Source organism: Schistocerca piceifrons, chromosome 1 (genome assembly GCF_021461385.2).
Source record: "Schistocerca piceifrons isolate TAMUIC-IGC-003096 chromosome 1, iqSchPice1.1, whole genome shotgun sequence".
NCBI classification, from domain to species: Eukaryota; Metazoa; Arthropoda; class Insecta; order Orthoptera; family Acrididae; genus Schistocerca; species Schistocerca piceifrons.
In genome coordinates, this window is record NC_060138.1 from 766,222,713 (window position 1) to 766,245,521 (window position 22,809).

Consider the following 22,809-nt stretch of genomic DNA (forward strand, 5'->3'; position numbering starts at 1 on the left):
TGGGAATTAATGATTGTCATAGGTTTAAAAATGTGCATATGTTGAGAGATTTTTAACTTTACTGCACATGGTGTAGCTTTTCTTTTGAACTCCCTTTCCATCCTACTTCCTGCCTTCCAACACCAGTACTCCTAATTTCTCGTGCAGTCATGAGTCTGATGGTATAAATACACATGGCAGATTGTTCTCTTGATTACTTAAGATCGTATTTAATCACTATCTTTGTGCTGTGCCACACAGCTCCCTGTATTAGCAATCATTCTTGCCAGTGCAGTATGCACAGCTACCTGTGTCTTCTGTAACAGTATAGTAAATGATGACTATGATAATCATTTGCCCTACAGTCTTTTGTAGCCCTACCTTAGATATGGTGCACAAAAAAATGCAGACATCCAAATTCTACTGTGTTTCATCACAAGGTTTGAAAGAAAATATTTGTTGAAATGGCAAGGTATTAGTTGGTGTTTTAAGTTGCAGATTTAAGGGAAATTGTGATTATTACTCCCGCAGTTATAAATTAAGTGATTATTTTATGAAAATATATTTTGCCAGCAAGGAGCTGTGATTTTGGGTGGTCACCTGAATACTTTATTAATTCTTTTGAACATTATCCCTCAGATGGAGGAGATACTTTGTGTACATGAATGAACCAAAGCATAGATTGGTTGAAAGAAATTTAAATTTATGATTATTCACCAGTCCTATTGACACTGGCAAACAAATTTTTAACACTATTTTCAAACAGAATAAGCGTGCATGATTGTTACTAATTGCGCACGAGCAGTTACATTTTTGCATTTCTGCATACGCCCTCCACCATACTCTTCCTTGGGTATCTCACACATGTGGAAGTAATGTGGTGTAAAGTCTGCACTGAGGGCTGTGTGTTCGAAGGCAGTCCAGAGCATATTGACCAATGTTCTTTGTACGTCACAGAGGAACAACAGACTTCAGTCATGGGTGCTATGCCATTTTCAGTTGTAAACAGCTGGAAGTTGTAAAAGGTCACAGTAGTAGGCAGCCATTATTGGTCCAACAATCCTGCAGGAAACTGATCAGCAGAATGCATTTGCAGTCCCAGAACACATTAGTCATAACCTCTCTGGCAGACAACTATTCTAGGCTTTCATCATTGTTCCTTTGCTACTCCTCCCAACTATTCTGTATTGGCATTCTTTGATATGAGTATGCAATGACAGAATCAAGTCTCAACACATTCAGATCCCCTAATCAACCCCAAAAATACGTGAATAACTGCAATTGTAGAACCCTTAAAATTAGAAATAACTAGTAACATATTTGTTTTTCAGTCTCTGTGTCATTTAAATATTTCTTAATATAGGGGATAATTGAGTAAAAGTTCTTGCAATAAAAATGCTGAAAAAATTTGGAATTCAAGATAAAGATGGAAGAAAAATTAGTTTTTTTGTGTTTTGTAGTTCATGTGTGAACAAGAATTGAGTATCATTGCTGAGGTTATTGTAATATTCATGCTGCTCTTTTTAAACACTCCGATTCCTTAACAGCAGAGATAAGCTATCCACACTAGTTCATCCTATGTAAGCCACTTCATCTCTATATGATCATTGCACCCTATGTGCACTTGAACCTGTTTACAGTAGTGAAGGCTTGGTTTTCCTCTACAATTTCTGCCCCCCCACATTTCCCTTCCATCATCAAATTGACCATTCCTTGTTACCTTAGGACATGTCCTATCAACCAGTCCATTCTATAAGGTGCATGTTGCACTGTCATCTATCTCGGTAAAATTATCTGTATAGGATTGAACTCTAGCTTGTACAAAAGTATACTAAACATGGCCAAGTACACAGCCAAATATTTTCTAAAAGATCTTTGATAGAATTATGCTACAGTTTAGATGTGCCATAATAATTTTCTCCCCAGTTCAATTCAGTATTGTGTTGTAGCACCACTTTTCAAAATCCTTTATTCTCTTCTCATTGTAAAATTGAAGTTTATATCAGTTGTTAACAAATTTCTCTTTTTCAGGAATGCTTTACTTGCTATTACTGCTATGTATTTCATATCCTTCACACTTCAGCATTTGTCAGTTGTCTCACTGCCCAAATAGTACAAGAAGTCTGCTACTTCCAGTGATTCATTCCACAGTCTAATATTGTAGCATTGCATGACTCAGTTCCATCCCATTAGCTTTGTTTCATTTCTGTTGATATTCATATTATAAACCCTTTGCCATTTTGCACTTTCTGTCAATCTTATTTTTTAGAAGCCTTTATTCCCTTTCACTTAATTATTTTTCTGCATTTTTATATTTTCTCCTTTTGTTACTTAAATTTTATATATCCTCTGTTATCCAACTATTTCTGCTGAGCCTTGTTCTTTTGCATATTCATCCTCTGCTGCTCTCTCTTCCTTCCTTGTACCCATTCATCATTTATTGTACACCTTTCTTTGCTCCTTCCAATAGTTGCCATTTGTTTCCCATGAAATTAACAGCCTCTACATCTTTCAGCTTATCTATGCCCCAACCCCCTAATTTTGTAGCTTTATGCTATTTCTTCTGTTTTAATCTGCAATTCAAACCAATACTTTATGGCCACAGTCCACATCTAACCCTCCATTTGTTGTAACAATGAAAAAAATCAATTAGTGACGAAATTATTTAATTGGATAGATAAAAAAATCTACTCACCAAGTGGTGGCAGAACACACACATAAGACAGTTATAATTGGCAAGCTTTTGGAGCCAGTGGCTCCTTCTTTATGCAGAAGTGTTGAAGAGGAAAGAAGAGGGATGAAGGAAAAGAGCTAGAGAGGTCTATATCCATATAGCTTATTGTGTGTTCATTGACAAGCCTGCACTTTCACCTCAGCGGTGCATAGACCTCTCCAGTCCTTTTTCACCCCTCTTCCTTCCCCTTCAATCCTTCTGCCTGAAGAGGGAGCCACTGGCTCTGAAAGCTTGCCAATTAAAACTGTCTCGTTCTGCACTGCTTGGTGAATAGATTTTTTATCTGTCCAATTTAATAACATCCATAGGTTATGGTGTTTAAAGCCTGGCTTCTAAATTTATTGTGTCATATAATGACAAAATTATGGAAAGGATAGATTGCTACTTACCATACAGAGGAGATGAGCTTTCAGTCACAAGGCCTTCTTGTAAAGTAGAAAGCACACACACATTCGCCCAAGCACTAATCACACACACTGACCACCATCTCTGGCCACTAACCACTAAGGCCATACTGCAAGTAATTGCACCTGATGGGTGGAGCAATCTGTGTTTGGGGGGCGGGGGGGAGAGATAGCAGAGCAAGAGCAGCACTGAGGGACAGTGTAGTGCTGCTTGTGGGAGTATGCAAGGGTGTGGTGTGTGGTAGTGACAAGGAAGGGCTGCTAGGTGCAGTTAGGAGGTTTAAGGGGGGCAGAGGACTTAGTGGGTGCATTGGTGGAATAGAAGGCTTGGAAGTGCTGGAGTGGGAGCAGGGAACGGGGTAGGTAGGTGAAGGAAAGGCACTAGCATAGGTTGAGGCCAGGGTGTTTACAAGAATGTCGGGTATGTGCAATTCAGAAAATCTGGTGTTAATAGAAAGGATCCAGATGATGCAGGCTGTGTAACAGTTATTAAAGTGAGGCACACAGTGTTGGGCAGCATGTTCAGTAACTGAGTGGTCTGACTGTCTCTTGGACACAGTTTGTTAGTGGCCATTCATGCAGACTGACAGCTTGTTGATTGTCATGCCCACATAGAAAGCAACACAGTGGTTGAAGCTTAGTTTGTAGATCACATGATTGATTTCACACATGGACCTGCCTTTGATGGGATAGGGAATGCCTGTGACTCAACTTTTTTAGCTGGTGGTGGGAGGATATATAGAACAGGTCTTGCATCTAGATCTCTTGCATGAATTTGAGGCAAGGGGTTGGGAGAAAGGGTGGAATAGGAATGGACAAGGATGTTGCATATGTTTGGTGGATGGCAGAATACCACTGCTTGAGGGATGGGGAGATAGTGTGTAGGATATTCCTTATCTCAGGACACGATGAGAGGTAGTAGAAACCTGGCGGAGAATGCAATTCGGCTGCTCCAGTCATGGGTAGTACTGAGTCATGAGGGGAATGCTCCTTTGTGGCCAGACAGAAGGTACATGGGAGGTGGTGGGTGACTGGAGAAAGACAAGACACCGTTGCTGTGTTTCTGAACTAGGAGGAGTGTTAATTTTGGACTGTGAAGGCATCAGTGAGGCTCTTGGTATAGTTGGAGTGGGACTGCTTGTCTCTAGTGATGAGACAGCCATGGGTGGCTGTGCTGTGTGGTGGGGACTTCTTTGTATGGCACAAGTTCCAGCTGTAGAAGTGATGGTATTGCTGATGATTGGTATGTTTTATATGGACAGAGGTACCTCCTTGAGGTGGAGATGGAACCTTGGGGAACACATACAGTCCAGATGACAAAGATATAATCAGTGAATCTGAACCAAGTAAGGGATTTTTGATTCTGGGTGGTTAGGAAGGATTCCTCGTTGTCTCATGGATAGGTTGTGTAGGGTGGTGCCATGTGGGTATCATTGCTGTACTGTGGATTTGTTTGTAGGTAATGCCTTTGGAGATGAAATAATTGTGGGTGAGGATGTAGTTGGTTGTGGTGACCACGAAGGAAGTTGTAGACTGAAGTCAGTAGGGTGTTGGAAAAGGTACTGTTCAGTAGTGGCAAGGCTGAGTGCAGTTTGGAAGTTAATGCAGAGGAAAGTGGCATCAACATCAATAAACAGGGTGCCATTGGTAAAGGAAGAGGAGCTGTAGAGAGTCTATTGTGCCTGTCTGCATCTCACTGTCTCCTATGTATCATAAGTAGCAATCTATCCATGTATCACGAGTAGCAATCTATCCTTTCCATAATATTGTCATTATTCCATTCTTGATTTTCCATTGTTTGATATCATAATGCAATCTATCTGAAAACTTGTATTTCCATGTGTCTTTCGTGTATGCAGTCTTCTCCCGTGATTTTTAGTTGTTAATAATGATTAAATTCTGCTCTAAGCAAAATTCTATTAAGTGGCTTACCCTTTCATTTCGCATTTTTTCATTTTGTTATCTGTGGAGGTAATGGTCATCTACAGATGTACAGCTATATTGGATCATGACTTTGCTCCTTATTGTGACCATGCTAATGTGTTCACTTTGCTGTTCGTAACAGTTTCTTTGCAGTCATATTTTATTGTTCATTATTAGTCCTACTTCTGTGCTAACCCTCTTTGATTTCTTGTTGCTGTAGTTGCCTGATTTGTATTCCTGTTCTTCCTGCTACCTCACTTGACTAATTTCAATTGTGTCCAACTTCAGCCCATCCACTGCTTGTTTAAAATTTTCTAACCTACCCACCCAAGTGAAGAACCTAGCAATCAACACTTTGATCCATAGAATGCAAGATTTGTTACGACTTTATCCTGAGTAGTTCCCCTTGAGGTCTGAGTGGGCTGAATATTTTCTGTTTGCAAATAACTGATGGTTTTTTTTTGCTTTTAGGCCCAAGGCCATGTTGGCTAATGTTACAGTCAGTCAGTTTTCCAGGTTGCTGCCTCTGCAACTGCTACAAAAGCTGCAGCCCCTCTTCAGCAATCAAATTAGTCTGGCCTGTTTATGGTTACACCTACAGTATGGCTATCTGTTTCATTGAGACATGCAGCCAGCCACACCACGGTGAAGTTCACAGTTTGAGGGGCCTTCTGTTATGGATTGGAAATTGTACAAATGTAAAATGGTAGTTATTGTGCACCAAAGAATAAATTTGGCTAGAGATAACAAACTTGGGTAAAATTGCTATGTATAGTAAAATCAGGTCTTAACAAACCTGTAGGAACTAAATTTTTTTCTCCTTAAATAGTCGTTTTCCTTAACTTGAAAAAAGAGTTGACCAAGATGATACAAGTACTCATTAATCACAAACTGTAATTTCCTGGGAAGAAAAGGGTAGCTTTGAATGAACTCAGCAGGTTTGCACTTGATAAATTATTTATAAAAAGCTACTTTAGCATGCAGAATAATGAAATTTCTGTTTATTCAGTATTTTGACTGACTAGCTGAAAAAGACCCACTGCACCTGGTTTTTACTTTTGTTTCTTTTTTGTGTACATTCCAGATTGCTTGAGAACATAGCAAAAATGAACATTAAAAATATAGTAAAAATGTTAGTATGTCAAGCTAAAAAGTACTCTGGAATGCTCAAAAACACTCCATTACCTTTAAATCCACAGAGGTATTCAACAGTAACTTCATTTGAAATAAAATATGCTGCCAATCACTTTTTTATAGAAGACAGAACATTCAAGAACATTTTACACCATTTAAAAACATTTGTTAATATCGAAAAATATTCATGAAAGCTGAGCAAAATAGGTAATTCTCTAACTTTCCCCTTAAAATATATATTGATCCAAAAGGATGTTGCAGTGACCAGTACAGTGTGTTAGCAACCGCTTCAAACACAGAAACACAACTACCAACACTGCATAACCACTGTAGTATACGACAGGGGAACCAAGGGTTTTTCAACAGACTGTTTTGTTTCATCATCATTGAAATTTTTGTTCTTAATTGCACTTTTCTCACTTGAGACCAAAGAAATTATTTCTTCACACATGCATTGGTTTAATCTGCTGGAGTTGATTTTCGAATAATTGGAACTGTTTCCTGAAAGTGTCCAGAAGGTATAAATAATGCACCTCCCATTAATTTTAGACTATCTTGGGGATTTAAAACATTTTTGAACCTTCTGGAAGATTCTATAACTTTTGGAATGTTATACAACATTCTAGAATGAATGGCCGCTTTGTCACTAGATTCCAACCAGCTTCACTGTGTTCCCATACAAAGTCCATTGACGCGATGTCCTCTTTTGAAACCCCTATCTTTGAACCCAGCCCGTACTGTTCCAAATAAAATCTTGGGGATGGAGGGCGATGCTGATGGATCTGCAAAATTCACTTGCAGAGTTTTGGTGTCGTTCACAGAGCCACAATAATTACTTTTATTATATACCAGTATATTGATGACACAAGATGAATGTAAGGCATGCTAAAGAAGCCTCATTAAATGATATCTTTTGTTCTATGAAACTGTTTAAAAAAATGATAAAATTACTTTGCTCCCTCGATGGAAAAATAGTTCTTAACAGTACAGAGTCCGTACAAAGTTATGGCAAATTTTCTTTGTTGTGAATCTTTTTCATTGTTGTTATCACTGCCCATCTTGACCATAACTAATTTTGCTTCTTCCTTCAGAAGATTCTCACTTTGATCCGTGTGAGAAAGTAAGTCAAACTGTCATCTGGAGAAACATCTTAAATGTCTTACTTGCTAAAACATATGTAATGATTTTCTATTGTTTTTTAAGGAAGTGGGGTTCGGATGTAAATGGCGTCACATCAAAGACAGAATATGCGAAACAGTTGTATACTGTCTGGCAAGTCACAGCATAGTCAGTATAATGCGGAACCTATAAAATTTTGTTTTTCATTGTTGGCTTTCTCTCGGTGAATGAATTCGGCCCTCCACAAGTCATTTTGTGTTTTGCTTGCACAGATTGAGTTATGCCCAGATGCAAATCAATAGATGACTTGTATATGTAGCAGTGAAAAGGCCTCTTAAAACATTATGTATAAGGTGACTTTTAGATGGGAAGGTATTCTGTCTATGATAGACAGTCTTTTTGCTCCAGTCTTGACATCTAGGCAACCGAGTAATCTTTCAGAAACTTCTGTAGTCATTGAGGCTTCACCATAAAGGCTCAAGTATAAGGTAGTGTTTACATGTTCCTGAAACACTTCATTATACACTTTACAATTTTTAATAGTGGCAAATTTTTATTTCCTTCTATAGTTCCACAAACAAGTGCTGTCAATTGGCCTCTGGTCATTTTGCATCTGTCTCATATTTCTTCTTGGACACAGTATATTTCTGAAGGAAATAAATTTTTAAAGAACCCCAACATCATTGAAGTTAAAACAGTTTCTAGACTCATATCATTGTATTATCCATAACAGAGTCCTGCTCTTCCAATAGTCCACAGCCTCAGTTACTCCCCTGAATTTATAAGGTTTTTGGAAACAATCTAGTCAAGGTATTTGATGTGCTCATTGTTCAGTTCTGATCTGCAGTGTGACTTCTTGTACCTTCGTGCTGCATAATTTCCCCTGAATGAAAGTTTTCATTTTATCCCTTAGTTCATGAACTATTTTAAAGGGATGGAAATGTCTAAATGATGAAACGCAAATATTTTTCATTTTCAGCACAGCAGAACGTGCCAAACTGTTTTGTTGGGAATTATGTGTAATGTAACAGTAGAATTAAGTACAATATAATGAATATAATTTTTCTTCTGTTGTATAGTAAATCATCTTTGTTTATTTGTAAAAAAATTGTAGTTTTCTTTATTTGTACAAAAATAACACAAGTACATGACTCAACATTTTAATGAACTACTGAATTTAAAGATAAAAGTGTCTACACCATAAAAAGTTTTCTGCATTTGCGATTTTTGATTAGTTCAAATGAAGCACAACTGATGTCAGGAAATAATTCCCATTATCAAAAACATTTTTGTTAAATTATGCTGAATTAAAGGAAATGCTTACGCTGCGGGTACTTCAATGTAATGCAGAACTACAAAAATTTATAACCACTAACACTTCATGTAATCTTACTGATAAATGTTCACCATATAGCAGAGATGCTGAGTCATAGATAGGCACAACAAAGACCATCAAGCAAAGCTTTCAGCCAAACAGGCCTTCATCAGAATAGATCTCTCCCCCCCTCTCCCCCCTCTCCCCCCTCTCCCCCCTCTCCCCCCTCTCCCCCCTCTCCCCCCTCTCCCCCCTCTCCCCCCTCTCCCCCCTCTCCCCCCTCTCCCCCCTCTCCCCCCTCTCCCCCCTCTCCCCCCTCTCCCCCCTCTCCCCCCTCTCCCCCCTCTCCCCCCTCTCCCCCCTCTCCCCCCTCTCCCCCCTCTCCCCCCTCTCCCCCCTCTCCCCCCTCTCCCCCCTCTCCCCCCTCTCCCCCCTCTCCCCCCTCTCCCCCCTCTCCCCCCTCTCCCCCCTCTCCCCCCTCTCCCCCCTCTCCCCCCTCTCCCCCCTCTCCCCCCTCTCCCCCCTCTCCCCCCTCTCCCCCCTCTCCCCCTCTCCCTCCTCTCCCTCCTCCCCCCCTCCTCCCCCCTCCTCCCCCCCTCCTCCCTCCCTCTCCCCCCCCCTCTCCCCCCTCTCCCCCCCCTCTCCCAGCTCTCTCCCCGCTCTCTCCCTCCCCCCTCTCCCCTCTCTCGCCCCCTCTCTCGCCCCCTCCCCCACCCTCTTCTCTCTCCACCCTCTCCACCCTCTCCTCCTCTTCCCCCTCTCTCCCCCTCCCCCCTCTTACTACTACTACTACTACTACCACACACACACACACACACACACACACACACACACACACACACACACACACAGTGTATCCCCCTCCCCACCCCACCACCCATTTTGCTTCTCCCATCATGTGCTGCTTGTAGTCTGGCCTTGGCAGCCACAAACTGTGATCATGAGTGTGTGATTTATGTTTGCGTGTGTGTGGACACTTTGGCCGAAAGCTTTGGCAGTCCTTTTATTGTGCCTTTCTGCAACTCGGCGTCTCCACTATATGGTGAGTAGCAACTATCTTTCTAATAATATTGTCACTATTCCATTGTGGATTTTTCCATTTATTGGTAAATACGAAAAAGATTACACTTTACAGTATCTGTGAAATGAGAAGTAATTGAAAATTTCCACTTATTTGTGTAGTAGTAGTAGTAGAGTTCCTAGAACAATGCAGCATTTCACAAACAAGAATTACATTTAACTTGTAATATAAAATGCACTTGAAATTAAAATTATCTCTTGAAACATGCAAGGTATTGGGGTGGTAATTTTACATCTTGTGATGTAAGACATGAAACCATTGTTTTTAGTCTCAGCTTTTGACAGCAGTTTTGTAATAGAAACAACAAAGAGAATGTATGTTCTCTGCATGGTTAGATTTCATGCCGGTGTTTACGACAGACCATGTGACCTATGTCATGAAGTACATAAAAATTCGGAGAAGACTTTCTGAACACTTACTTCATCTACTACTTCATTTCCTAATCTAATTCCCTCAGCATTGTATGATTTAACTCAACTATATTCCATTAGCCTTGTTCTACTTTTGTTGATTTTCAATCTCTTTTTCAGAACACCATCCATTCTGTTCAGATGCTCCTTGAAGTTCTTCATAGTCATGATAGAATTACAATTTCATTTCTTCTCCCTGAACTTCAGTGGCTCCTCCAATTTTTTTCTATGGTTTCCTTTACTGCTTGATGTGCAGATTGAAAACATCGGGGATAGGCTACAACACTGTCTCTCTCCCTTCTAAACTAGGTTTCCCTGTCATGTCCTTAGACTATTATAATTGCAGTCTGGTTTCAGTACAAGTTCTAAATGACCTTGGGCTTCTTCTATTTTATCCCTACCACTGCCTGCCTCGCCAGTTGAGTGGTGAGCATGGCAGAATGCCATGCAAGGTGTCAGGGTCCGATTCCCAGCTGGATCGGAGATTTTCTCTGTTCGGGGACTGGGTGTTGTGTTGTCATCCTCATTGACATGCAAGTCGCTGAAGCGGTGTCAACTTAAATGACTTGCACCTGGCGGCTTGCCTACCCAATGGGAAGTCTAGCCGCCTGGCATTTCATTTCATCGCTAATGCCCTCAAAATTTCAAAGAGTGTATTCTAGACAACATTGTCAAAAGGTTCTCGAAGTCTATAGAAGCTATAAATGTAGGTTTGCCTTTCTTTAACCTATCATCTAGGATAAATTGTAGGTCAGTATTGCCTCTGTTGTTCTTGGGTATCTCCAGGATCCAAATTGATCTCCCTGAGGTCAGCTTCTTCCAGTTTTTCCATTCTTTTGAAAATAATTCTTGCCAATATTCTGCAGCCATTACTTATTGAAGTGATAATTTGGTAACACACCTGTCAGCATATTCCCCCCCCCCCCCCCCTCCTTCCTCTCCTCCTCTCTCTAGTGGTATTTGGCTCACCTTATATATGTAGCAATGTGCCAGTTAATTTAGATTTCTTGTACTAACAACCTATTTTTTGCGTTTGAAACTGCATAATTTGATTATTTGTTTACCAAAAGTGCAGTGCATTGGCAAAGCTGTCATTTGTGTGCAACTGATTCATGTGAAAAGGTTTCCAGCATGATGATGGGAATTAAGACATTTAATGTGGAATGGTAGTTGGAGTTAGACACAGGGACATTCCATTTTGGAAATCTCTAGGGAATTCAATATCCCAAGCTCTATTGTGTCAAGTGTGTGTCGAGAATTTCTGACATTACCTCTCACCACCAACAATGCGATGGCCGATGGCCTTCACTTAACGACAAAGAGCAGTGGTGTTTGCATAGAGTTGTCAGTTCCGACGGACAAGCAGCAATGCGTGGAATAACTGCAAAAATCAATGCCGAAAGTATGACGAATGTATCCTGTGGGACAATGCGATGAAATTTTGCATTACTGACCTGTGGCAGCAGATGACCAACACAAGTGCATGTGCTAACAGCACATCTCCTGCAGTGCCTTTCCTGGGCTCATGACCACTTCGGTTGGACCCTAGGTGACTGGAAAACTGTGAAATGGTCAAATGAGTTCAGATTTCAGTTGGTAGGAGCTGAAGGTAGGGTTGTAGTGTGGCACAGACCCCATGAAGCCATGGACCCACGTTGTCAAGAAGTCCCTGTGCAAGTTGGTGGTAGCTCCATAATAGTGTGTGCTGTGTTTATATGGAACGAACTGATCATCAACTGGAAATGATTGTGCCCAAGTACTTGGAGACTATTTGCCACCATTCATGGGCTTCATGTTCGTAAACGATGATGGAATTTTTATGAATGATAAAGCACCATTTCACCGGCCTGCAATTGTTCATGATTGGTTTGGAGAACATACTGGACACTTCATGTGAATGATTTGGGCACCCAGATCACTCATCATGAATCCCATTATATATTTGTCATAATAAATAGGTCAGTTTGTGTATAGACTCCTCCATTGGCAACATTTTTGCGATTATGGATGGCTATACAGGCAGCATGGCTCTGTATTTCTGCAGGGGCCTTTGATCGAGTTGTTGAGTCTGCACCATGTCAAGTTGCTGTACTGCACTGGGCAAAAGGAGGTCCAACATGATATGAGGAGGTATCCCGTGACTTTTGTCACCTCAGTGTATATCTGTTTAGCTGTCTTATTGTGTGGGTTGTACAGGTAAATTTATGACTTTTAATTTGTGTGCTTGTGTTAACCACAAACACAGTTTCTGAATAATCCTGTTTAGTCATTTAAGGGTCATTTTCAAGGCCATCAACACAAGTTGATCAAATCTTGTGGGAATCCACGTTATGTTTTCCCATTCTGAGTTAAGTTTAAGCTCTGTGGTGTGGTTGGTCAGTGTAATCCTCTTCATCCTGAAAATGAAGGTAAATCTCCATAAATATATCTACATTTTTATTTCCCAAGTAGAATCTTATGGTCCACAAAACAAAGGGTCTTTGCTAGATCACACATTATACCATCAGTTTTGGTTGCTTAGTTTCATCAGGGCTCTTCGAGGATGTAGAGAATTTTTAAGAAGGCTGAAACTGACGAGGGAACCTTATGGACTGGCTCTCCTCAATATTCTTTGTACATATAGGATATGCAAATCAGTGTCCAGCCATCAGTTTCCCAAAACAGTAAAAAGCACTTCTCATAAACTTTGGAAAAATGACATTTATGTACTGTGGAAGGGGACACTGGGAGGATTTAACCATACTTTTGGTGATAGTCTTATCTCTTGATCGCTATTTGGCCTCTGATTTTGGAAGAGGTTTCTCTTCTAGGCCAAAGGAGCCATGTTGTGCATCCCTTGTCCCTGCCTCTCTCTCTCTCTCTCTCTCTCTCTCTCTCTCTCTCACACACACACACACACACACACACACACACACACACACACACACACATTTATAAATCTGTTAAGTGTGTTCTCGAGACACTTCGGGCTGACTCATTAATCAAGGTCTCCGTTAAGTTTATATTTCCTATTTCTAATTTTCAGAAATAACAGCAACCAGGTAACTGGTTGCAGTTATTTCTGAAAACCTGTATTCATCACAGTTGCAGTGTTAACATGCTCATCACAGGTAAAAGTTTTTATAAGATTTCACTATTTTGTGGATCTTGGAAATTTCACCTACTTTGGGCACTCAGTATTTCAGAAGTACAGCCTACTTCCCAGCTTGAGGTTTCAGCTAGATATGTGTGACATCTTCAGTTGAGCTGTCGAAGTCTTGACAGACTTCCCATGTTATGCTATTTATTCGATGACAGAATCAGCTTACGGCTACATTGTGCGGTAACCCACCAAATAGCTAACTTTCCGGCACAATTCTTGCGTAGTCTTGATAGTCTAGTTACTACAGTCTTGGCAACTGAACAAAGTGCATACTGTACATAAAATAATGAAACTGCTTGCATAATATGATGTTTAACATGTATCTCATTAATTCAGTGATTTCGAAGTTATAAAAATAAGCTATGTTCTGATTTATGTTCCGATAAGTGTACCACGTTTGCTGAAATTCCACTTAAACCCTTTCATTTACATCTGTTGATTAAATCATCCTTTTATTTGTGAGGCTTCCTACATTTTATTAGGAAATACTGTGTGTTTCATCATACCAATAAGTTCTGTCATAGTTGCCGTTTTCAGCTTTGTTTATAGCTCTTTAAACAGTAACAGAAGAATTTATTGTGAATAAGACTCCACGCCTACATTAAAAAATCACTGGGATAGGATGTGTACTCCTCAGTGCTGCAATTTATTTGTATAATTAACCCTTTACCAGAAGTATCCAGATGCAGGTAACACTATTTTCATTGCCTTGGAGTGATGTGGCAGTACTTCTCCCAAGGTTTGTCATGTTTCTCAAACAGTGACCTAATCTTCATATTAGTATGAGTAGCATTCTCAGCGATTTTCTGGAAGTGATCCTTGATTGAGGCTACAGTCAGAACTTTTCCCTCAGATATAAATATATGATCGTCTTTACCAAGATTTCCTCTGGACATAATAAATAGCAAGTGATATCACTGAGTTACTGTACTTGGCTTACCTGTAATCACATAGGTAGTTGTGATAAAATTTTAGTTTTAGTTTTAGTGGTGTGTGTGTGTGTGTGTGTGTGTCTACCATGGTACACATCATGCTGTCAGTCCAGAAGAAAATGGAAAATTTCTTATAATCTAATTCTGGGCACTAAGGCCTCAATATAGTGATCATAAAAATATTTAAATACACCTCCACTCCTCTTACTGTTCAACATCTATTTCATATCAACAGTGTACACTCCTCCCTTTACCCCTCCTTCTGTCAACCTCCTCTCATCACTGGTACAAAAGTGCAAATTCACTTTGACATTTAATTACATTTTGTAGTAATCAATTAAAAATATAGCAGCTAGTTAGCTGAGTAAATTGCATGTAACTAAAACTCTGGTCTGGCCATAAAATTCATATTTCGTTGAAAGTGGCATGTACTGTTTCTTTTTAACAGTAGCAACTATGACCATTAGGAAATGTCTGTATGTAACAATTTTGCTTAAATCTTACTCAAGTCATGAGATCATTGATTATTTCTTTAACTGATTACAGCCCCCTGTAATTAAGTGATTTGCATGAAAGATGAGGTACTTTGTTTAATCAGTTGTAATGTGTTTTAATATTTGGCCAGAGTTAGTCCACTAGACATTTTCTAATCTTTCTTGTGATACTCATAATTGGAGCCTTGGTATGGATAGCAAAACTGTGTGTTCCCCTGTCCACCTATTTCAGACTTCATAGATAAATTCTGAATGTGAGTGGAAACCAACATTTAAAGATTTTGTGGGTGTTCTTAGGAAGTAGAGTTCTTACATACATTTCATTTTCTTGTGGATATTTGTATGCCTTTCAGGAAACTTTTTTGTGTGTATAGTGTAAAAAGAGAAAAGAATCGAAGTTAACATAACTTTTTCAAGGCTTCGTTAAGTTGTTACCAATTCAGATACTGATAATCTTTCCCACTGTAACTTCTGTGGTATAGTGAGTATCTTTATCATCCACATTGTCCATATGGCGACAGTGTGGCGACTTCCAACATTTGTTGCATGAAGTTAGTTCATAAGAGTGGTCATTGGGACTTATCGCAGAATGGTAATGTAGAAAATGCAGTTGTGAAGTAGAGAGAATTCACACATTATGTGGTAGCATGATGCAGAGACCCCCACGTTATGTAGCCTGCATTGTTACCAACAGAGGGCAAGAAGTGTATTGACAACTACCAGTTTTTATGCACAACATGGGCTAGATTCGGATAACATCCATCTACTGTTAAATTGTCATCTGAACTCCCACTTTCTCTCTTGCCCATTGTGAAATTTAGCACTGATATTTATAAATAATTTCCATCTGAATAATTAGATATAGTGTGAATTTTTATTTACAGTTCTAAAATTAATGGAAAGTTTTACAGTTAGGTTCCTCACCGCCAAGATAATAGCTGTCAGCATCTGTGGGTATGAGTGCTATTCTTGTGTTAAAGTGTCGTCAGCTATGAACCATTGGTGTGTGTGTGTGTGTGTGTGTGTGTGTGTGTGTGTGTGTGTGTGTGTGTGTTAGAATGCATGCTTACCATAAGGTTAGAAGATTTTCTGCTGTTCTTAGTTTTTTCACTAATTTAGTGCTGGGCCAATAATGATTGAGGTTTGTTTCTCATATGAATAGAAATGAATGTACTAGAAAGTTGTCACTTTTTATTACATCTCTGCTTGTTATACAGTGTTGCAACATACATATACACTCAGAAATGGTGACTTAACTACATACTTACCTGTACAGCTACCAATTCACCCTCTTTCTCCTATTGCCTCTTTAGCCTATAAGGAACTACTACTAATAATGTGAAATGTGTGTGCTATTGTAAATAAATCTGAAGTAAAATAATTAACTTTTTTTCAGAAGATTTGGGTGCCCAGTGTTGTGATGACAATGTTGGTACAGATAGTCCAGTACGCAATGGTGATGTACTAGACAAAGAAGAGGGAGACAGTGGTATTGATGCAAATAGCCAAGGAAGTTGCAGCAGCAATGATGTTAAATCAAAAGACAAACGAAAAGATAAGAAGAAGAAGAAAGGCCCTAGTACAAGTACATCGACATCCCCAAGTGGGGGAAGTGGCAGTAGCAATAATAGCAGTGCAAAGCCTCCTGAAAAGGAGCCAGCACTACATCCTCCTGGATCAGCTCACTTGGAGGCAACCTCTTCTCGCCCATCGGTTAGTAGTTCAACCAAGGCTCGTGAACAGCCTAGCTTGTCATCAGTTTCTGGCTCTGCAACTGACAATAAAGATCGTAAAGAAACCACAGCTCAAGATTCCAAATCTGCTACACGCAGTAGCCAGCAAGGTGAACGCAAAATTAAAGGTCACCTAGTATTTGAGGCTTCTAGGCCACATCCTGCTGAGAGGGAGGATTTTGAAGCAACTGGCAACGAAACATATGTGCCTGCTAGTAAAGGGAAGAAAAATTCTTATATGTAAGTCCACAAAGTACAATTACTTTATTTTTCATTTTTTTGTCATAGATTTTGCTTAAACAAGTGTTTTGTTATATTTTAATAAGAGACAAATAACTTGTATCTATTATTATTTGTACACTTCATAGCAAGGCATTTCAATTTCTGTTCTGTTGCAGTAAATTTGTAGTATATGTTCTCATAGTTTGCTGACTCAGTTCTTTAACTAATTGTTGTTTGGTTTCCATTGGTACAGAAATCTACACTTTATTGTGAAAATTTACTAAACAGCTTTGTGAAATGATTAGTAATCATTCCATTTTTACTCAAATCGCTATCCTCCGATGTGATGGTTATTTTTTTTTTGTCACATACAGGAATCATTACTGTGATGCTGAGTCAAGTCTGAGCAGCAACAAAAGTGGTATGAGCACCACAAGTCCAAAACAGAGTGGCAAGCGGGAGGAAGGGTGGAAAGAAGTTGTCCGGAAGTAAGTATGCATCTCTGTTATCAACTGAAAATAGTACCTCTAAGCTTTTCCACCTACAAGTTAAACATTATATGCTATTGTAAAAGCAGCACATCATAGTGCAAGAAATCAGTCTCTCTCTCTCTCTCTCTCTCTCTCTCTCTCTCTCTCTCTCTCTAAGAAAAAGAATGTGCTAATGATTGGTGTAGGTATCTAAATTCCCCATTTAGGTCCAAGAAGGTTTCTGTGCCCTTGAATGCTATCAGTCGGGTCATTGGCAGAGGTGGAAGCAACATCAATGCCATCCGTGGTGCTACTGGAGCACACATTGAAGTGGAGAAACAGAGCAAAGGCCAAGGCGAAAGGATAATTACAATAAAGTAAGAATTTATTTGCATTTTTATTTTTACATTAGCAAAATACTCTGTGTTGATGTAAATGTTGACTAATGCATGAGAATCTTCTATTCAAATATTTGTTCTGCTTTTTAGTTACAGGAAAGTAACTTCATGATTGCTACAGTAGATAGTATGACAGAAACTGCATTTTTAGTGTGTGCTCATTGTGTAACAGATACAACAACCACTAATAAAAAAATCTGAAGTTACAGGGATTAAAGAAAATAAGTTATGCATGACAATTTTATCTTCATGTTGCAAAAATTTTTTCATTTATTGGTCATTTTTAAGTGGTTTCTCTATACTTGGTTTCATTTGTATACACATTAATAACTGTGGGGTTCCATGCCATATGTTTGCTGGGAGCTTTGTTTATAAGTTGAAATGTGTATTTCTTTTATTTAATGAAGAAAAGTTATGTAGCTTATCAGCTGTGTGTTGATTCAGTATATTTCACTACTGATGTTGTGCGCCAGTTCTTTTTGGAAACTCTTGCGGTTTGTGTTTACAAAATGTCTGAGCTCTTGTATATTGTATCAACCTAAGCTGATTGGCATACCATTAATAAGTGGTGGTATGCTCTTTAAGAAACTAGTGTATTGAAAGGATCTCAAAGGCAACATGTTTATTTTGGAACAACCACTTGTTAAGTATTCATACTTTTCAGTGTAAGGTGTTCTCATGGTAATTGTCATTGGTTTTAGTTTTCACAGTAAATATGCTTTCCAAATCTTCTTTGGAAAATTTTAATTCTGAGAACCTTTTGACACCCTTATCTCAACTGAATGTTTTGTGTGTGTTGGAAGTTATTCAGTAGGTGTGAAGCTTTTCTCCTTATTTCAGATTTCACTTTACCTAAATTTTTGATCTGCAAACAGATCATGAAAAAATGAATTTTATATTTTAAATATGGTTATCTGTCTGCCTGTAAAATTTCTCAGAGGGGTTGAGCAGCAGGCACACACACAAAAAATCTTTCAAGAGAGTTCTGTCACATGTTGCAGTCTAGCACTTGGCACCTCTTCTGTTTGGCAACTTATTATCCGTTTTCATATGTTTGTTTATATTCCATTCTGCATTCCTGCACTCGTTTATCTAAAGATCAATGTCTTTTGCTTTTGGAGGTCTTATTTCTTGTCAGATGACATCAAACATAATTATTTTGATCTTTGTATTAATGATTTGTTTTTTTCCCTCTTATGGTAGAGGTTCTGCTGAAGCAACAAGACAGGCACATACTCTCATTGCTGCTTTGATCAAGGATCCTGATGTGGATATATTGCAAATGCTTCCAAAGTCGGCAAAGCTGTCAGTTGTATCCATGTCTTCTTGGGACAAATCAGCAATGGTAATTTGAAAACTTAAGAATTTATTCTGTCAAATATTTACTGTATTTTAATCATTTAAGGGTTGTAAACAGTTTGACATTTTTGGTCAACAGGCACCAAAGTCAAAAACTGCATCTGCCAAGTCTGGTGGGTCTATGACGCTGCAAGGAACATCAATTCTTGGAACAGGGCCGTCTTCATTGCTCAGCAAGCCAGTACCTGCAGGTAAGGAAATGCTTATAACTTGTATCTCATGTGATATAAAATTTTGTTAGGAAATTGTTTCTCAACTTCGTAGTTTCTGATCTGTTGTGATGTGCCTCAATGCAATTTTTCTTTCTTATTTCAAGAAAATGCCAGTACTCTACCATGATTTTGTGTAGCCAGCATGATGATCTGTTTTTCTGAGCCTTACTATGTATCTGTATCTGACGTTTTAATTTCCAGGTAGGAATATCAGCCTATTATGAAAAGGATAGATTGCTACTCACCGTGAATATAACACATCGAGCTGCTGACAGGCACAAAAAAAAGACTTCATTGTTCCTGTCTGCAACTCAGCATGTCTTACGGTGACTACCAATCTCTCCTTTTCATCATATGGTTAACTTATTTATTGGTATGTGTCAGGTTTGTGACTAATGTAAGTGGAAGTGAGCTGTTTATTACAAATAAAACTGATAGTATATTTTATGATGAGCCAGCTATCTCTACTTCAGAGAGATTATTATTATTATTATTATCTTCTTTCCTTTCTCAGACCTTAGGTCTGTTTAAAAATGGAAAGTGACGCGGACCTTGATCAAGCATGACTTCCTTTTAACTGTACGGTATATGTTACATTGCATTTAGGAACTTTTGGGTAATTGAACATTTATCAATAATTACAGATTTCTGTAGTTGTATATATAAGTTTGGATGTAGCTGTATTGCGTTGATGTACTGGTGGATATTGTGTGGCACGACTCCCGTAGTTGATAGTATAATTGGTATAATGTCAACTTTATCCTGATGCCACATGTCCATGACTTCCTCAGCCAGTTGGATGTATTTTTCAATTTTTTCTCCTGTTTTCTTCTGTATATTTGTTGTATTGGGTATGGATATTTCGATTAGTGGTGTTAATTTCTTCTTTTTATTGGTGAGTATGATGTCAGGTTCGTTATGTGTTGTTGTTTTAACTGTTATAATGGTTCTGTTCCCGGATAATTTGTATTCATCATTTTCCAGTACATATTGTGGTGCATACTTGTATGTGGGAACATGTTGTTTTATTAGTTTATGTTGTATGGCAAGTTGTTGATGTATTATTTTTGCTACATTGTCATGTCTTCTGGGGTATTCTGTATTTGCTAGTATTGTACATCCGCTTGTGATGTGATCTACTGTTTCTATTTGTTGTTTGCAAAGTGTGCATTTATCTGTTGTGGTATTGGGATCTTTAATAATATGCTTGCTGTAAAATCTGGTGTTTATTGTTTGATCCTGTATTGCAACATGAATCCTTCCATCTCACTGTATATATTGCCTTTTCTTAGCCATGTGTTGGATGCATCTTGATCAATGTGTGGCTGTGTTAGATGATACGGGTGCTTGCCATGTAGTGTTTTCTTTTTCCAATTTACTTTCTTCGTATCTGTTGATGTTATGTGATCTAAAGGGTTGTAGAAGTGGTTATGAAATTGCAGTGGTGTAGCCGATGTATTTATATGAGTGATTGCTTTGTGTATTTTGCTCGTTTCTGCTCGTTCTAGAAAGTGTTTTCTTAAATTGTCTACCTGTCCATAATGTAGGTTTTTTATGGTATAAATCCCCTTCCTCCTTCCTCTCTGCTTAATGTGAATCTTTCTGTTGCTGAATGTATGTAATGTATTGTATATTTGTGGCATTGTGATCGTGTAAGTGTATTGAGTGCTTCTAGGTCTGTGTTACTCCATTTCACTACTCCAAATGAGTAGGTCAGTATTGCTATAGCATAAGTATTTATAGCTTTTGTCTTGTTTCTTGCTGTCAATTCTGTTTTCAGTATTTTTGTTAGTCTTCGTCTATATTTTTCTTTTAGTTCTTCTTTAATATTTGTATTATCTATTCCTATTTTTTGTCTGTATCCTAGATATTTATCGGCATCTGTTTTTTCCATCGCTTCTATGGAGCCGCTGTGGTTATCCAATATGTAATCTTCTTGTTTAGTGTGTTTTCCCTTGACAATGCTATTTTTCTTACATTTGTCTGTTCCAGAAGCCATATTTATATCATTGCTGAATAGTTCTGTTATCTTTAGTAATTGGTTAAGTTGTTGATCTGTTGCTGCCAGTAGTTTTAGATCATCCATGTATAGCAAATGTGTGATTTTGTGTGGGTATGTTCCAGTAATATTATATCCATAATTTGTATTATTTAGCATGTTGGATAGTGGGTTCAGAGCAAGACAGAACCAGAAAGGACTTAATGAGTCTCCTTGGTATATTCCACGCTTAATCTGTATTGGCTGTGATGTGATATTATTTGAATTTGTTTGGATATTAAGTGTGGTTTTCCAATTTTTCATTACTATGTTTAGGAACTGTATCAATTTGGGATCTACTTTGTATATTTCCAATATTTGTAGTAACCATGAGTGGGGTACACTATCAAAAGCTTTTTGGTAATCAATGAATGCGTAGTGCAGCGACCTTTGTTTAGTTTTAGCTTGATATGTCACCTCTGTATCTATTATCAGTTGCTCTTTACATCCTCGTGCTCCTTTGCAGCAGCCTTTTTGTTCTTCATTTATAATTTTGTTCTGTGTTGTATGTGTAGTTAATTTCTGTGTAATGACTGAAGTTAATATTTTGTATATTGTTGGTAGGCATGTTATGGGGCGATATTTTGCTGGGTTTGCTGTGTCCGCTTGATCTTTAGGTTTCAGATAAGTTATTCCATGTGTAAGTGTATCAGGGAATGCGTATGGGTCTGCAATGTAACTTGAATAATTTAGTTAAATGTGAATGTGTTGAGGTGAAGTTTAGCCAGAAATTTGCTATTTTATCATTTCCAGGGGCTTTCCAATTGTGCGTAGAATTAATTGCTTGGGTGACTTCATGTTGCGAAATTATCACTTCTGGCATTTGTGGTATCATCTTGTATGTGTCGGTTTCTGCTTGTATCCACCGTGCATGTCTGTTATGTTGTACCAGGTTTGACCATATGTTGCTCCAAAAGTGTTCCATGTCTGTTATGTTTGGTGGATTGTCTATTGTAATGTGTGTGTTATCTATTGTCTGGTAAAATTTCTTTTGGTTTGTGTTGAATGTTTGGTTTTGTTTCCTTCTATTTTCACTTTTTTTTGTATCTTCTAAGTCGTTTGCCCCCCCCCCCCCCCCTTTATTTTGATCATCGCCTTTGTGATTGTCAGGACAGGTTCCGGTCCAATAAATGGTGTCATCGCCCCTATCCTGGCCAACATATCAGCTTGCTCATTACCCTATTGCTGTCCCCTAGCTCCAGAAGGAATTTGTGGCATTCTGCCACGATCTTTTGATCTTGTTGCAGAGGCTGCCATTGCTTTCAGGGCTGCTTGGCTGTCTGAATAAATGAAAATGCTTTGTGGCTGTCTGAATAAATGAAAATGCTTTGTGGCTGTCTGAATAAATGAAAATGCTTTGTGGCTGTCTGAATAAATGAAAATACTATGTAGCAACTGTGCAAATTCTCCACGCACACCCTGATAGCAGATATTTCTGCTTGAAAGGCTGGAGAGATTGCACTCTCCAGCCTTGGCTGCACTCCATATACTCTGGCCCCAACACCTTGGTCTGTTTTCAAACCGTCAGTGAACCAGACTGTCTCCAGTATGGTATCGAAATTCGTTCTCCCTGAGCTTTCTACTTCCAATTACTACATTGAAAAACTTGTTGAAGCAGCTGGGAGTTGTTATATAGTTGGCCAGCATTTCCCCAACCATACCTATGCCTACCTCACTCAGTATTTTAGTGAGAGATCCTGGATACCCCGG

The 22,809-nt window shown here is 38.8% G+C and overlaps 1 protein-coding gene across 4 annotated transcripts in view; it reads left to right on the forward strand.

Moving 5' to 3' along the window:
* The window catches only part of LOC124712302 (ankyrin repeat domain-containing protein 17), a 278,433-nt gene that overhangs the window by 197,222 nt on the left and 58,402 nt on the right, over window positions 1-22,809 (forward strand). For 2 of the 4 annotated variants that reach the window (XM_047242597.1, XM_047242611.1), the window contains exons 32-36: window positions 16,064-16,640; window positions 16,997-17,110; window positions 17,299-17,469; window positions 18,694-18,835; window positions 18,929-19,040. In XM_047242597.1, coding sequence (XP_047098553.1) covers window positions 16,064-16,640; window positions 16,997-17,110; window positions 17,299-17,469; window positions 18,694-18,835; window positions 18,929-19,040 — 1,116 coding nt within the window. The remainder of the gene's footprint in view (window positions 1-16,063; window positions 16,641-16,996; window positions 17,111-17,298; window positions 17,470-18,693; window positions 18,836-18,928; window positions 19,041-22,809) is intronic. The other 2 variants (XM_047242618.1, XM_047242604.1) reach the window with 2 other exon arrangements.